Genomic DNA, 17,130 nt, shown 5'->3' with positions numbered 1-17,130 from the left:
GGATTCTAACGAGCCTCCATTGTTAGGAGAGTGAGAACAATTTGCAAGCAATCCAGCTTACATCACATCTCAGCTTTAAAAGCTCAACTCCACACTCTCTATTTCTGAATTGAGAAAGCTCCTCGGATGAGAAGCGAAACGTCTTCAGCTACAGAATAGAAGTCCAGTTGTTTTTGTTTTTTAACTTTTTTTGAGTTTGCTGCAGTATTACAAAAGGCCATCAGCAATGAGAGAGTGCAACATGCGATAAGCACTCCCACACACAACACACAGGCTCACGTAGGCTCAATCAACATCCTTCTTTAAGCTACCTCGTGACTGTTGTAACTCAAAATGACACAGGGGTTGACAGAGCTGTAAGAGGAAGTATTTCACCCTCTCCAATCCCTCCCCCTCGGTGGAATGTGGAAGAGGGTGGGCAAGGGGAGTTAGGAGCAGCTGTTCATGGGGCACAGACCAGTCTGATGCTGCTTGGACTGGAGGGAGAAATGGGGTGTGGTAGATGGATGCTACTGTAAATATTGTAGTGTTTTTTTATGGGATCGGGTTTAGGCAGATATTGACTCGGATCACTGCTGTGATGTTGTTGTCACACAACAACGCAGAAACAAACTGAAGGTCGTTGCAGTAGCAGATATTTTTTCAACAATGTGTGTTTTGATGAAACTATATGCACAAAAACTTACTAAACACTTATCAGGTGGACTATTTGGCCTTATTTAAGCAATTCTTACAATTGTAATTATTAAAGGACACCGTAGTTCTTTCTGGTCCCCTCCCCATTGTGACATGTTTCGTTGATTGTCATCTTTCAACCACTGGCTGTCCAGGTGGTGTCCTGAAGACAATGTGCAGTATGTAGATAATTGGAGTGCATTTTTGGGGAAAACCTGGTCTGATGCGGAGGAATGGCATCCATTCCACTGTGGACGGAGCTGCTCTTCTTTCGAGCAGTTTGGCAGATTTTGTTCGTCGTCCAAATTATTGACAGTCCAGGAAGCCGAGTTGTAGTCTTACAAACCTTTCTCCTCCATTACCCACCCAAACAGTGTCAGCTCGCCCATGGCCCAAATTAAATACACCAAATGAAACTCAAGAAATATAAATCATAAAGGGAAGTCAGTTTATAATTTTTAAACTACTCCTGTTATATTGTATTGTATTGCAAATCAGATCCAACAGTAATCAATTGTTTATTTTCAGTATTTTGTTATATACCAATGCTGTTTCATAATTGTTTGATTAAGCAACAATTATATGCATATGATTTTCACACAAAAAAATAGAAAGTATTTTACTGCTATTATGATAATTTTTTTACAGCTTGTAAACCAGTGCTAGCATTTAACTTTGGAAATATGTTTAAAATTACAAATATCTCCAAAAATGTTTTTCTAATTTTGATGGGAAATGTGCAAATTTGTTTCTGTTCCAGTATAAAAAAGGAAATAAATTTCTTATTAGTTATTATTCGAAACAACAAACTTTAGCTGTGAGATTTTTGAATAATCTTACTGTCTCAGCAGGTGTCTTATACCCATATTTTAGGCATTCTGTGGAATCTCCAGATAGTGTTTAATAAGTTTAAGTTACTAAAGTAGAAAACGTGTTAGACCTGTTTGATTTAAAGAGGAAAAAGTAAAACAATGCACGCCACACACAGCAACAGAGACAGAGCTATAACCCAGACACCAGATGTAGTTCTTGACACTTCTACCCCTGTTATGGTACTGCTATGTTTTCTTACCTGGTTGCAGGTGCTGATGTCAACTCCATTTTTAAGGAATTCCAGCACTTTATCTGTGTTCCCCGCTCGTGCAGCTCGAAGAAAGCTGGTGCTACTGTCGGACTGCAGAGGTGAAGACAGAAATAAGGCAAATATTAGGAACTCAAACGAATGACAGCATTTCTAATAAAACAATCTGAACTTTGTTAAGTCAAAATCATACACAGTTTTCCCATCCATTGTGATCTCTTTTAATTATTTGCAAAACATGTTTCCTTTTTTAATTGAATTTTGTGTTGTTTTCTTGCAGATACATAGGCTGGCATTACAAAAAAAAAGTTATTTTATGTGAGATTGTGTTTGTGTGGTTTAACAAAAGCCAGACAGCTTGTAAAATGTTCTGAGTTGGCCATTCTAAATTTAACCATGAGACATCTGCTTAGAGCAGACACACACACACACACACACACACATATTTACACAAGCTTCTATCACAAAAACATGAATGTTTTTCTTTTCAGATAAAACATTTTAAAGCTTTTGAAAACCTAAAAATGCAGTTTAAAGTCATTTTTAGGAAAAAAAAGCTAATTGTCCCAATCAACAGGCACAAAATGATGGAGTGATTGGCATGCTTGAATTAAATGTATGATTAGATAGTTAATTTACTTGTCAGTATACCTTTTAACCCCCATTAATCAACAATAATCAACATTTCTGTGTAAATAAATCTTTTGTCGCAGATTTACTTGAGAAAACATTGACAAAGGCTGAACCTCGGCTTTATGTGCCAGTGCGTGAGTTAGACTCTGCTGGGTGTCAACTTGTGAGTTCAGGACCACGAGCTCCTCGCTGCTTGCTGAAGGTGAGGTCACGCCCGTGTCAAAGTTCATGGGTCAAACCTTACACATGACAGGTCACCACACGAACACACCATCAGCAGGGAAATAAATACACTATATAATGGGGAAAAAAAGACTTGTCATCATTGCAAAACAATATCAGAAGCACGACTTTTCCTCCTCTTACCAGGATATCATCCACTTTAGATCCAGAGTCAGGAGCCCTGTAGTAGTCAGAGTTTTGGTCCGAGTTACTGTCACTCCCGTTGGTCTTTAAAGCTCTGTCTGATCCACATCCTTTGCATGATGCTGCGTTTCCCATAGTTACGATCTAACTCACAAGCTAATCTCCCAGCTTTACCTCAGTATTGTGATGATTCCTCACCAACTTTAAGGCTGTGAAGAACTGCATAGTCCATTAAAGTACACTGTACACAGCAGTTTCTCCCTTTAAATCCTTAGATAGAAGCATTTCCATTCTACTTCCCAGATGAATGGGTGCAGAAATCGATCCGACAAAGTACAAAATTCTCTGACCAAACTACCAAAACACCGCAACAAGTCTCACTTCCGTTTTCATCCGTTCTCACATTCCATTAGCCGTATTCTTCAGCCTTTCACACCTCTGGCTCTGTCTCAGCCTGCACCCTCCATGTTCCAACGTCCTGCCCGCTCTTCCTCTACTACTCTCTTTTTGCGGGTTAACAACTGCAGACATAAACATTTAACCCTCGCAGTGTGTCTCCCGTGTTGGCTATTTTTATCGTTTCAGATCATCAATTCTGCAGAGTCCCCAGCCCCGTGCTGTTTGTGACCAGGATGGGGGGTGGGTGACAGCTGGTTTTGAGTCAGAATGTGGATTGTGTGGCCCTGCAGTGCTCTGCTAAAAGGAACCAAGAATTATGAAGACTTTCAACGTAAACATAATACTGAGATAGGGTTTACTTCACTTACAGTCTAAATAGATGCTGTTGATCACTAAATCATTAGTTTTTTGCCAGAGTTGTTTAGATTTTACATCTTCCATACTTAGTCTTAACTGTACTCCCCTCAGATAGGTATTCAAAGTATTAAATAATATTGATACATTACCATACAATATACCCAGCATGAAGTTTATGTGTAAGAATCACAGTACAAACTAGAGTAACCTAAAAGCACGTTACTCATGAGAAACCTTACAATTTCCCTTCTGTCTTAAATCACATGGTATTGAACTACTGATGCCATCAGGTATGCAGAAGTACGCGTGTTTTTAAGTATTTTCACATGTCTGCTTGTCCACGTGTTGTTTTCACCTGTTTGACAAACTAACCACACAGCTAAAAATCAGCCTGATTGAGAACCAGCTGTGCTCTACAGGATTTGTGTCAATTGATCTGCAGTCTGTCAGATAGTGAAGAATCGTGGATTGTACATCGAGCTCTGTCCTGTTGAAATGTCTTATTAGTCGTGGCATAGGAAGGGATGTCAGGCACTTTCAAGGTTTTCGAGTTTCGGTATGTCTTCATAGTGTAGTGGTAAAAAATTAAAACCCTTACATAAACAGATAGACAATAGATAAACTCCACTTTACTGGAGTTCATCTATGTCAGATTTAATCCACTAGACTCGCTTAACAGAAATTCATCTACACAAGGTCTCAGTTCATGATGTCTGTCATGGGAAAAACCACGACATTAAGAAGAGAATTGCCTGTTGACCTAAGAGAAACAAATCCGTCAAAGCACAGACCTGATAAAGGGCTCAAAGATTTCTGCAACAATGAAAATGCCCATGAGCTGCAGCACCCATCGCTCTATCATGAAAGAAATTCAGAAACACCAACAGATTTCCTCAACAGGGCTACCCAGCCAAGCAGTAAGGAATGAAGCACTGTGACAGGGTAAGTCAGGAACAACTGAATGAGTGTGAGCATCTGTATCTTCAGGGAAATTAAATTTTTATGTCTTTTGGGTGAAAAGAGGCAGATTTGTGTGAAGTGATGAAAAAGATATTTGACCCTAACGTTCAGCTACAAGGATGAATCACCTCATTAATCTAAAACAGTAAAGAGCAGTGGTGGCAGCATCCTGCTGGGTGGAGATATTTTTTTATGCAACAGGGACTGAAAGACAAAGGGTGTATGAATAGATGTAATTATTAAAAACTACAATAATACAAACATGATATGTACAGTGTTCAGAAACATATGAAACTTGAGTGTAATGAAACCAAAGATCACAAAGTTTCACCAGGACTTTTGGTAGAGCCCATGGGTCAGCCCTTCACCAATATGTTTCTTCTTTTTCTTTCAGCTGTTCCCTTTTCAGGGGTCACCACAGCGAGTCAACTTCCTCCATCTAACTCTGTCTTCTGTGTCCTCTGTCCTCACTCCAATTACCTCCATGTCCTCTCTAACTGCATCCATATATCTCCTCTTTGTCTTTTTCCTGCCAGCTGAGTCTCTAACATCCTTCTACCAATATACCCACTGTCCCTCCTCTGCACATGTCCAAACCATCTCAGTCTGGCCTCTCTAACTTTATCTCCCAGTCGTTCAACCTGTGCTGTACCTCTGATGACCTCATTCCTGATCCTGTCCATCTTNGTCCNTNCCAAGGAGAACCTCAACATCTTCAGCTCTGCCTCTTCCAGTTCTGTCTCCTGTCTTTTTGTCAGTCCCACTGTCTCCAAACCATACAACACAGCTGCTCTCACCACTGTCTTTTAAACATTTCTTTTGACATTTGCTGCCACCTTTTTTGTCACAAATCACTTCTAAAACTTTTCTCCATCCACTCCATCCTGCCTGGACTCTCTTCTTCACCTCTTTACATGCATGTGCCACAAAATTTTGCCTCATAAAATAATAGACGTAGTAAGCATTCAGAGTGCTAGAGTTAGTATACTGTGGCACACCTTGTTCAATTAGAAGCAAGTTAATGTTCAAGAATTATTAACGGTAATAGACAGTGCTGCTGACTCTGCAAAAACTCTATGAAAGCCCTGAAGGAACCACCCAGTTTGGACCTGAACCCAACAAAGAAAACTTTGAGCTGAAATAGACAATCAAACAAACCTTCAATCCAACTTGGTTGAGTTTAAATGTTTACACTAGGAAATAAAAGATATGCAAAGCCGGAAGCATCATTCCCAGCAAGATTTAAAGCTACCATTCAAAGAAAAATGGGATTTAAGCTTATATGTCTTTTAATTTATAACAAACTTGGCCATTTAAAACAAATATGCAAAAACCGATGGAAAAAAAAAAGAATTGAATGAGGTACTTGACTTTTCAGTTTTACCTGACGCTTAGCTCTCTCCCGCTGCCGTCTTCTCTTCTCCCTGGCTTTCTGTAGCGCTTTATATTCTGGATGCTGCTCAAGTTCTCGAGCTTTCTTGAGATGGGCCGCAGCATGAGCCATGACTTCTCCACGCAACCGTTTCCTGCCTTACAAACTGTTTCGCTTTGTGCTGAAGTCTAATTTGGACACATCTTGGTCTAATGCACAAGTTCCCCTATTATTAGCCTCTGCCAAGAAATGTGTATTACTGTACAAAAAGCAATTTAGCCGTTTGCTGCATAAAAATTGTACAAAAATGTCAAAAACAATCTCGAAAACTGTTTTTGACACAATAAAATACTTAAAGAATGCTATTATAAAAATGAAATGAAAAACTCTACAATAACACTCCTTCCTCTCTTCTCTAGCTTTATTTTTGTTTCTCTTCTGCAAGATCAGAAATGGACTTTTGTCCCGCAAAAAACTAAAAAAAAAAGATTATAAACTTCAGCTTCATTTTCAGGCATTAAAATAAAAATAATAATCAAAGTCCAAACATTTTAAGATGCCTAATGGACTATTCCCATGTGCACAGGTAAAATAAAATGAGAAATGATGACCAAAAAGGGATGCTGAATGACAAAAATAAGTCCCGACCACGCATTTATCACATGGCCCATCACACACACACACACACACACACACACAGAGGCACACTGACAGAGACTGATCCAAACCAGATGTGGATGAAAACCTTAGTCCGTGTGAACAGCTGTAGTTACAAAATGCTTGTGTGTGTGTGTGTGTGTGTGTGTGCCAGTATTACCATCTATTGTGAACGTTGCCGAATATGTGACCTACAGTCATGTGAGTGTGTAACCTGTGAAAGGCATTTAGAGAGGCTGTATGCCTGCTGCAGTAACAGCTGTTCACTCTGATGCTGTGGAAACGTCCTGCATTCAGAAAGAAAGAGGCACACGTGAGAAGAAGTGAGGAAGAGGAGGAGGGGTATCAACACACTTATCACTTGAGAAAATCAACTTGTGTCCAGCTGCAGACATTACTGTATGCGCATGTACTGTGACACAACCAGGGTCCACCTTTGAGACTGATGTATTTCTTCTGTTACACTTTAAATCCTCGAGCATTTATCGTAAGCGGGATGGCTTTACAGTGTGGCACTCTGCGGGTGTTTGACGCAAACATTTGACTTCGATGCAACATTTCAGAAACAACAGTACAGAGTAGAAAGTTCAGTCAAATATTAACTCAGTGAGGAAAAAACAACACACTAAAAGAAGAAATTAAACATAGAGGATGGAAAGCAGAGACAAACTAAGGTAATTACTAAGGTAATTTGGTGATCCAGCTGAAAAAATAGGATATACCTTTTGTTCTGGAGGGGGAGAATAGTGCTAAATGTAGTGATCAAACCACTACAGTAGTTACTAAACTCGTAAAAAGTACAGACTGACCCCTGAATGAAGGGAAACTGTTTCTCAAATGCACTGAGCACTTTATACTGCCAGCTGATGGAACATGATGTGACGGCTTGTGTGTGTGTGTGTGTGTAGGAGTGTTTTTGTGTTTGTCCACTCGGCTGTCAAGGTCTCTCTCTGCCATTGCAGCTAATGTTAGCAGTTTGAAATTTCAGCATCGGGGTCAGGGCCACCATCTCACACGTCTATTTCTGTCCACACATCCTGCCTGCAGTGTTTCTGCAGGCTCAGTCAGCGACAACAACATTGCTTTTCTACGCGTAATCATGTATGGGGCTGAAGTGCTGAATCACAGCAGTGTAATACCGCAAGAGAAAAAAAATGAAATAAAAAATTTTAAAAAATGTCCTGCTGCAGCGCATTGAAACTGAGTGCTTCACTCAGTCATACATAGAAAATCCTGCTGTTACGCTGATTTCATTTTTTCTGTGAAAGCGTGCTGCTTCTCTAGCACTCTCTGCTGGCGACACAGGCAACAACTGTGAGGTTTAACCCATCAGATTTAATACTAAAAGAATAGAATTTAAAGAACATTTTTATGGGTAAAAAGAGAAGAAAGGGAGTTTAAGAACTTCGAAATGGGAGTCAGTAAACAATATTATCTGTTAGAATTATCTGTAAGAACTGGATGCATTTTAAATAACTTTTTATCACTCACACACACACACACACATACTGATAAACAAATTATTAATAATTATTAAGGGTATGAATGATTATATCACCTAGGATACACTGTGGGCTTGTTGTGAGTTGATAGGTGATATAAATAGGAAGAAAACCATTTTTACAGTATTTTGAGTAACAATGTTTTTTTTTTAGTCAATAATTAAAGTAAAAATGAATAAACCATAAAGGGAAACATTTCACAAAGAACTGCACAGTTTGATACGTGTGAACGATGCAGTGGAAGCTTCCAGATTGGAGCATAAAAAGAAATTAATTCTGACAGAAAAGGATCATTCCACAAATATTTAAAGTAGAAATCACTGTTTATGGTGACAAATTTTGCAAAGATATCACAATGAAACTTCTTTGTTTGATGGCTCACTTAAGATTTCTTTATACTGCAAGTTTTGTTTAAACTGTCGAACTAAGACAAACAGATTGGAGACGTTCTTTGGGACATAGATGGCTGTTCCATCTGTCCATCTGTCCATCCTCTGAGGTTCAGAACCTTTGAGTTATCCTGGACCCCTCTCTTTCCTTTGAATTACACATCAAATCTGTTATAAAATCTGTTTTTTGTCAACTAAGATACATCTCAAGACCCCAACCCTCACTCCCAGACTCATCACCTCAGTCTGGACTTTAATGAGTCTCATTTTGGACGCCTAGTAAAGCTTTAGATAGACTTCAGAGTGTCCAAAGTTCTGCTGCTAGGATTTCCCACCTGAACCAAACCCTGGCACCACATCACTCCAACTCTCCTTCTTCTTCACTGGCTTCCAGTTAGGTCTGGGACTCATTACAAAGTTCTCCTTCTCACCTACAAATCGCTGCATGGTTGTGCTCCTCAGTACCTTTCGGATCTCCTTCACCCCTACACACCATCCAGGAACCTCAGGTCTCCTGATGCTGGACTGGAGTCCCTCCCTCGGCCCAGAACGCAGACCTTCGGTGACAAAACTTTCAGAGTTGCACCCTCAACCCTCTGGAACGCTCTCTGTCCATTTCTGGAAATATTCAAAACTGCTAGTTGATTCTCCACAGGTTCCTGAACTGACGTTGTTGATCATTTTACTGTTAATTTGTTTCTTAGTTAGTCTTTTTTTTTAATCTCTTTACTAAAGCGTCCTTGGGTTTAACTGAACAACAACAATTCCAGCGAAGTTGAGACGTTGTGTAAAACATAAATAAAAACAGAATACAAAGATTTGCAAGCATCACATTCAAAATGAGTAAATATCTGCAAAAGAAACCAATAAGGTTTATCCATTTGGACATTAAATATCTTGTCTTTGTAATGTATTCAATTAGATATACTGCAGGTTGAAAAGGATTTGCAAATATTCTGTTTTTATTTATGTTTTTCACAACGTTCCAACTTCATTGGAACTGGGGTTGTACAAATATAACTTATTATTGTATTTATTACAAATACAACGAAGTAAACACCACACATCCACATATGTACTGATCCAAACTGAAAAACCTTGAAGATGTTTGGGGTATTTTTTGTATTTTTTTAGAAAAAAACATAGGAAAGAAGCTTCAACTTGACTGTTTACACCATTCTCAGCGCTACAGAACACAAACTCTGCAGCCTGTTCCAAAATATAACAACTAAACAGAGCGCTGTGAAGTCGAGCGTCTTCACAGTCAGTTACAAACAAGGCTTTGAAAAAAAAACGACGGAAACTTCCATGAACTGAGATCCTATTTTCAAGAAAGAAAAGTCACACCTGATTCAAACATTATTATAGTCCAAATCAGCTCAGTCAACTTAGATAAAACGACAGTTGTTTGGGTGTATAAACGTTAAGCTTTGCATGTTTAGTCAGCGATCTCTGAGGATTGTTTATGCAACAAAACCAAAATCAGGGGAGGAAAAAAAAAAAAAAAAAATCTAATGAACAAATAAAGAGTGTGAGTGTGTGTGTCTCCGTGCATGCGTTATCGATTTCGGAGTCAGATTCCACTGACAGTGGATTCAGAAGAAAAGCTAATGTGAGCTCCTGCTTCTGTTGGTTTAGTGGATCTGACACGTGGGGGGTGGGGGGAGAAGGGGGGGGAGGTGTTAATGCTCGGCTCTCCACGTTATAGATCCAAAAGGCTTTTACTCGGTCCATTAGGGTGAGGCGATTGACAGATATGAAAAATGCAAAGATCCTGCACGTGCTTGTTTGCGTGTCTCAGACGGAGAAGGGACATAACCAAGTGTGTATGAAAGTGCTGAATCACGAGCACACTAACATGCTCAGATTCAACGTGTCATATTTTACATGTAGTACACGATCACAAACGTTACTGGACTGTTGCTATTAGAAGGCAAAACTATGTAGCTTTGATGATATTAATAAATCAGTATTAACTTTGATGGGTTGTGTATAAAACAACTTGCCTTCCTATTTTATTCTGTATCAAAATCGCAGATGTTTTTTACGTGAAGTCATTCCATGAGTTTGCTGTAAACGAGCAAAATGAGTTTATTCCTCGATGCTCTCTCTGAACCTGTGGGACGCTACTTATCGTCAGCGTTGGGGTTAGCATGTTTCGGACATGGTTGTTTATTTGTCTGCCTGCTAATGGAGCTGCAGTGCTGACCAGTGAAAGTTTTCCTGCATCGATTCTTCAGTCATGTGTCTCAGATTTAATGGATGTTTCCTTTTGAAACAGCTGGCTGAGGCTTCTGAAAGCGTCTCTATTTTTCAGGTCTACAAGACATTCATTTTTTTGCATTTGAACCGAAAGATTATGCTTGCAGGTGCTTGTTTAAAAAGTTGACTTGTCAGGACTAAGGCATGCAGCCTAATTCTCTTATAATTAACAAATGAACAGAAACTAATGTTACATTTTTTTAATAGAGGTCATATCCTCTTTGAGTTCTTGCCTTCAGTGGTATTTAGCTTTTTCTGAGTGTGAAAGGGCTCCCGTTTAACAAATGCTTCAAGTTTAAACAAGAAAGACATTCTCTGATATGTCTTTATCATGATTTAAGCTTTTCTTTTATTAATTTCAAAGCACCAGCCAACATGGCTTGTTTGCTACACCTTAAATTAGAAATGAACATGTGCCAAACAAATAAAATGACCAAACTGTAGGAGATGGGGCCAGATAATAATGGAGCATTGGGACAAAAAGTGACAAAAAGAGCCAACAGAAATGCAAAAATCTGAGAATTTCTTTTTCAACAATAAAGCAACTAAATGCATTAGACCCTGGACTAAATTTACAAAACCATTCATTTATGTAATGTGTGCCATTTTTTAAATAGATGTCTAAAAGAAAAATCAAAATAAAGAGGAAAAGAAAAACCTTGGTTGTTTTTGGTATTTTTTAACAAATAATCACAGGGGCTGTACTGTGATGATAATGACTGGATAAAAAAAAAAGATGAAAATGAAGCCACTGAAAAGATGCTGATGACAGAAAGCCAAGTTAAATGTCAACTGCAGTCAATTTTTTTCTGCTCAAGTCAAAACAAGCCTTCATATCCACAACCAAATGTCCAGAAACCTGAAATAATTTATTTCCACTGTGTGCTGAAGACGATGCCAGAACTCATGTTAGGAATAAGCACCCAAAAACACACGCTGCTCAGTCCAACTTTTTCCCTTCAGCTTTTTGATTTACTGCAGCTGCAGTGACCCTGCATCGCCTGGCTGTAACATGAGGAAGGAATCACTGCAGCTACGGCCTGCTGCATTTGTGCCTGTGGCGCACGTGAGACGTCATCCAGTGGGTTTTATTTCTTATTAAAGAGGTTCTTGGTGAATGTGTGACTTGCTTGAGATACAAAAACAAAAACAAACAGCAGTTTTTCAACAGGTACACCATGTTACAACACTCCTTACAAGCTCGAAACAAGATGAACATTAGAGAACAACTAATTGTCACACAATCACATTAAGACTTAACATTACCTGTAGTGAAGTACTGGTCATTTGAAAATATGTGAATACCTTCTACATGTGATTTCTAATCTGTTTGTATCTACGAGACAAAAACAAAAACAAAAAAAAACAGAGAGTAATGGATTGGCTCATGCCGAGTCCTTTTACGGCTGCTTTACTGCTTTAGAAAAGGTCAGAGCCATAAAGTGTGCCTCAGTTATGCCTTTTGCTCGTCTCCTCTTGTTCCTCATCGAACTAAATCACAGAAAGTCAAATTTAATAGCAAGTGCACAAAGCAGGCAGTCAGAGATCCAAACCAGGCCGCACCCAAACACAGGCAATAATGACAGAGGTGCTGGATGGTTGGGGGGGTTCAGTGAGATAGGATATGTCTGAACGTGATACGGTGATATAATACAGCCAGAGAGAACGTCGACTGAAGGAGGAGAGAGTCGAGTAGACCCCACCCCGTTGTAACTGAAACAGCACCATGTCTATATATATCGACATACATGATGGAACTCTGATCTTTACTGATTACCCAGTAAAAGTTCCCCACCACCACACACACACACACTTCACACTGCCTCATGGGAAGACAGCAAAGCCACATTAAGTGATTGCCAACAGCAGCACAATGACCACAATATAAGGATTAAGTAATACCCCTTGCTCAGATCTATACGGTCATTAACTATTTCCCCCTTTCACACAAATTTATGACTTTTCCCTTTTTTTTTCATTTTTTGGGAAAAAACATGCATTCATTTTTAGTGAACTAGCATGTTACCTGGAAAGCTATGAAGTCAGCTTACCATTCCTGTTAGTTAGATGACGAAGAGGCCTTTAACTAATTGGTTTCACAGAAAAACGCATCGTACTAAAGTGAGGCCACCGCCCCCATCCCGCATACCGCCAACATTAGGCGTTAATACCTCAGACATCAGTGCGGTCTGGGGGCAAATACTTAAGTACTGTATATCGGTAACATACAGGCTGTAATTACGACCCCCTTACGCAGGATGATGACTCCGCCATGATGGCAAAGAAATCAGCCAGAATGTGGCTGGTCCTTGCAGCCTGAGGTCTTCAGGCTCGTTTTCAGAGAGCTGTGGACTTCCCGTTACACGTGACAGAGAGGGATAGGTCGTGTGAAGGGTTGCGAGCGTGCACAAAGCAGAAACTGGTTTTCCTCCAGTCGAATGTATTATGAATAATGAAGCGTGTGACCTAAAATTCGCTGCGGTGCCTAGTCAGACCAGAGATGCTGAGTGATGCTGTCAGTCTGAGCGATAGAAGAAAAAGCAAAACTTTAGAGCAAAAAATTTAAAAAAAGAAGAAGCTAACACTCAATAAAAGACTGTGTGTGAACGGTAGATGAGAAAACAGATGGGGATGTATTCATGTTGAATTAGGAGCCGTTGTTTTCAGCTGTGTTGTGCTACGGCCCTGCATAAATTGGAACTGCTTTAAAATAAAGCAGGTAGGCAAGATAAAGCAACTCGACCCGAGTTAGTGGTTGCACCTGAAAAACCAGGCTAATGTTCTGATGCCACGTAGGTTTTTGTTTTTTTTTGTCTCTGTCTCATGAGCCATGCTACTCTCACAAATCCAGCACAATGAACACCCTATGCATGGAGGGGATTAGGTAAGCAGGAGCATTAGGAAGCAGCTGATGAGAGCAGGAGAGAGCACATTTTAGATGAAGGTGTTTGAGCTCGGCTTCTGAGAAGAGCATTGATCTCCGACCACGCCCTGCTCTCTCTCTCCCTCTCTTTCTAGTCCTCTCTAACTGGAAGCAGAGTTATAAAGCCATAATGAATAATTAACTCCTAAATGCCTCCCACTGCCCCTGTCCTAAAACACCCGCCTTCTATGGAACAAAGGACACGACTCAAAACTAATGCGATGTTTCAACAGTCTGGCTACTCATTCTCATATTCTGTGACGAGTTAAAGCTGTTTATAAATGCATCTCTGTGCATATGTAAAAAGTGTTCTGTTTGACATAATCGGTTTTTGTTTTGCCTAAATAAAACAAAACCACTTTTGCCTAAATGGGATAAGCGCGTGATGAAGCATGAGTCATCAAAAAGATGCTTTCTTTGCCCTTGAGACATCCATTAGTGGAAGACAAGCCAGAGAGGGATGGTGCCACATACAAGTGGGATAACCCAGCTAGTTAGGAGGTACCATGGCCCAAGATACTGTCAGGATGTTGTTTGTATCCAAACATAGATATGCTGATGGAGCATATGGAATTTGGAAACGGGGCAGAAATGCCAATGCTTTTCTTGCCGTCGTATCACCATTACACAGTATGGAAGCCTATTTAAAACCAAGGGAACATCATATGACTGTTGCTTGCATCTTGCATCAGAGCTGGGTGTTTGAAGGGCTGAGCATCAAGCCAAATACGGTAACAGTTTGAGGCAAACTTACAGAATATTAATAGTTTCATATTGGGGTTTTTTTAAGTTAACCTTCTCTGCTCTGCTGTAAGAACAAGATGAAAAACGTATTTACATTAGTGCTAAAGTGATAATTCAGCCGATCAAGTGAATAATCACACCCCAAGTACCAGAATATTCCATTTATCTTAATTTTTTTTTTTTTAAAAAGCAGACAGTTCCCACAGTTTAGAAACTGGGACAAGTGAATTATTAAAGTTTTGGATTTAAAATATTTGAGTAATGATTTGAACATCTAAACAGTGGGTGGATAAATGTATTTTTAGTTAAGTGGTTTGCAGAGGCTGCACAGTGGAGCAGTCAGTACTGTTGCCTCGCAGCTAGAAGGTTGCAAGTTTGAGTCCTGGGGCCTTTCTGTGTGGCCTGCAGTGGTGGAGAAAGTACTCAAACAATGTACTTAAGTAAAAGTACAAATACACAGACAAAAATGTATTCAAGTAAAAGTAAAAGTACCACATTAACATTTGTACTTAAGTAAAAGGAAGAAAGTACTGGCTTTAAAAACTACTTAAGTATTAAAAGTAAAAGTACTTGTCGACTGTATTACCTAAAGGCTAATACAATGTCCTTAAGTGTACCTATCGTATTTAATTTTAATACATCAGTAATGTACCATTTTAATGAACAATGCAGGTCAAGAGGATGGATGGATGGATTGACGGACAGATGGATGGATGGATGGACGGACGGACGGACGGACGGACGGACGGATGGATGGATGGATGGACGGATGGACGGACGGACGGATGGATGGATGGATGGATGGATGGACGGACGGACGGACGGACGGACGCGGATGGATGGATGGAAAAAAAAATTTGCAAAACTGCGTACGCAGGAATCGCTTGAAAATTGTTGAGAAGGGAGTTGTTTTTGAAGACGGTAGCAATCCACTTTGGTCTTGGCCCACTTCAGATGATCTGTATAAATGGACAAATGAATCCCGCCCGTGTAAGAAACAATTCCAAATAATGCTGCATCATGCCAAGGTTTTACAGGAACCAATTACAAAGCATTTGGTAAACATCGTTGGACGCGATGGAGTGGCGGATTGTGGTTATTCACACGTGTTTACGTCAGCATTTCTAATCATGGAGGTGCTCTAAAAGCTCACTTAAACTGATGTGTAATAGACTGCGTGAGGGTGTCGCATGTACAGACTCCCTTGCAGTATAAATGCACCTGCGCGTACCCCATCCAGTCAAAGCACTTCTAATAGATATCCTGCACAGGAAGACAGCGGTATGTGGGTGTGCGTTGATGTAGTTGCCCATAACTAATGTAATGAAGGCCATGACTCCATTAGTACTCCCTTCCTGCGGAGTCCCATCCTACCACTCCCAGTGGAAAAAAAGAGCAGCAGACAGCGAGGCAGGCAGATACAGAAAAGGGCGTACGAGATTTGTAGACAGAGAGGTGGAAAAGAGGGAGGCTGAAAATGTCAAGGGTTGCGGTGTAATCTGACCTCGCCGGCACACCGGGAACCTCAGCATTGGGATCAGAGTGGAGGAGAGAAGGACAGATAAGGGAGCAGGGAGACAGGGACACAGGCATTTCGCACAGAAACGGGAGATGGGTTAGAATGGCAGCCAAGATGACGAGGAGAAAACTGGGGTAAAGTGTCAAAGCTACATGTCAAGACGCGGGGAGAGAAGCTGAAGAGATGAATGGCGTCTGAGCAGAAACAGGGCGCGTGCAGTATGAGAAACAGATTAAGCTGCCGTATAAACTATATCTGAACCCAATGTTTGCTCATTCCAAATGAGGTTGCTTGTTGCATAACTGTGTTGTCCTGTTCGTGTGTGCCCCAGTTATGAAACGTGGACCTGTTCGTGGTGTCTCCCCGTCTCTCGCTCAACACCAGCAGGAACAGTCCTAAACCGGTCAGTTCAGTAAGCAGAGACGAGGACACACTTGGCTAGAAAGAGGCTGTTCTTCTCCAGGACTACCACACCGGAGACAGGCAGTATTTTTAGACCTGCAAGTAAGATCCTCATATCACGTGGCCCTTTGTCATGCTCTCTTTTTGTCTCCTGTATGAGAAGCTGTTATTGCAGGAGCCCTCTCACCCCGGCCCTTTAATGACTTCTGTTTACCCACCACACCTTTTTTTTTTTATCTTTTCATTTTTTTTATCTTTGAGAGGGTTGTTGTGTTCAAAATACAAACAGCAGTTTCTAACCTAAGTAGTTAAATATTCTGATTATAACATAAAGTATTGAGAATTTTATTTTTATTATTATTATTTGAAAAACAATTAGTGCAGCTTTTTAAAGTCACTGGGGAGATGGTTAAAGACAGTTTTGTAATTGTTGTTTGCTTTTTAAATTAATCTCTTCCTGTTTTTTTCCTTGCATTTGGTGAACTCCTGACTCCTTCTGTACACTTTGTGCTATTTAATCATTCATATATCGAACCGTTCAGCTCCTACAGGAGAAGGAAGCTATGACTTTGGAGTTTTGGCATTTTTTTTTAACTTTATTGAACTTTTATTTGAACCATTCTCTGACATAGCCCACAATTGTGTAACATATCTTTACATTGCAATATAAGTACAGAAATACAAAAATAACTTTTAACACAGATCTTCCAGACAGTATCAGACCAAAAATAAAGAAATAGTCAAACCTGTTGTCCCAAGTACAAATTTACAGAGGTCCATCTTTTATCATAAATGTCTTTCCGCAGCCTCAAGGTTGCTGTTAAGTCTTCCATCAGGTTGACAGTCCTCAGTCTCTGGACCCATTGTTCCAAGGTTGGCGAATGTGGTT

At 40.1% G+C, this 17,130-nt stretch overlaps 1 protein-coding gene across 16 annotated transcripts in view; it reads right to left on the bottom strand.

Annotated features, from left to right (window-relative positions):
* ank2a (ankyrin 2a, neuronal) overlaps window positions 1-17,130 on the bottom strand; it is an 89,756-nt gene that overhangs the window by 67,937 nt on the left and 4,689 nt on the right. For 5 of the 16 annotated variants that reach the window (XM_037974986.1, XM_037974991.1, XM_037974988.1 and 2 more), the window contains exons 1-2: window positions 2,756-3,264; window positions 1,748-1,849 (exon numbers count right to left, since the gene is read on the bottom strand). In XM_037974986.1, coding sequence (XP_037830914.1) covers window positions 1,748-1,849; window positions 2,756-2,890 — 237 coding nt within the window. In that variant the 5' untranslated portion in view covers window positions 2,891-3,264. Of the gene's footprint in view, window positions 1-1,747; window positions 1,850-2,755; window positions 3,284-5,855; window positions 5,991-17,130 lie in introns of those variants that run through there. The other 11 variants (XM_037974989.1, XM_037974992.1, XM_037975001.1 and 8 more) reach the window with 7 other exon arrangements.

The sequence above is a fragment of the Kryptolebias marmoratus genome, linkage group LG3 (genome assembly GCF_001649575.2).
Source record: "Kryptolebias marmoratus isolate JLee-2015 linkage group LG3, ASM164957v2, whole genome shotgun sequence".
NCBI classification, from domain to species: Eukaryota; Metazoa; Chordata; class Actinopteri; order Cyprinodontiformes; family Rivulidae; genus Kryptolebias; species Kryptolebias marmoratus.
The sequence above is the reverse complement of the archived record's forward strand: the minus strand, read 5'-3'. Positions and strand labels throughout refer to the sequence as shown.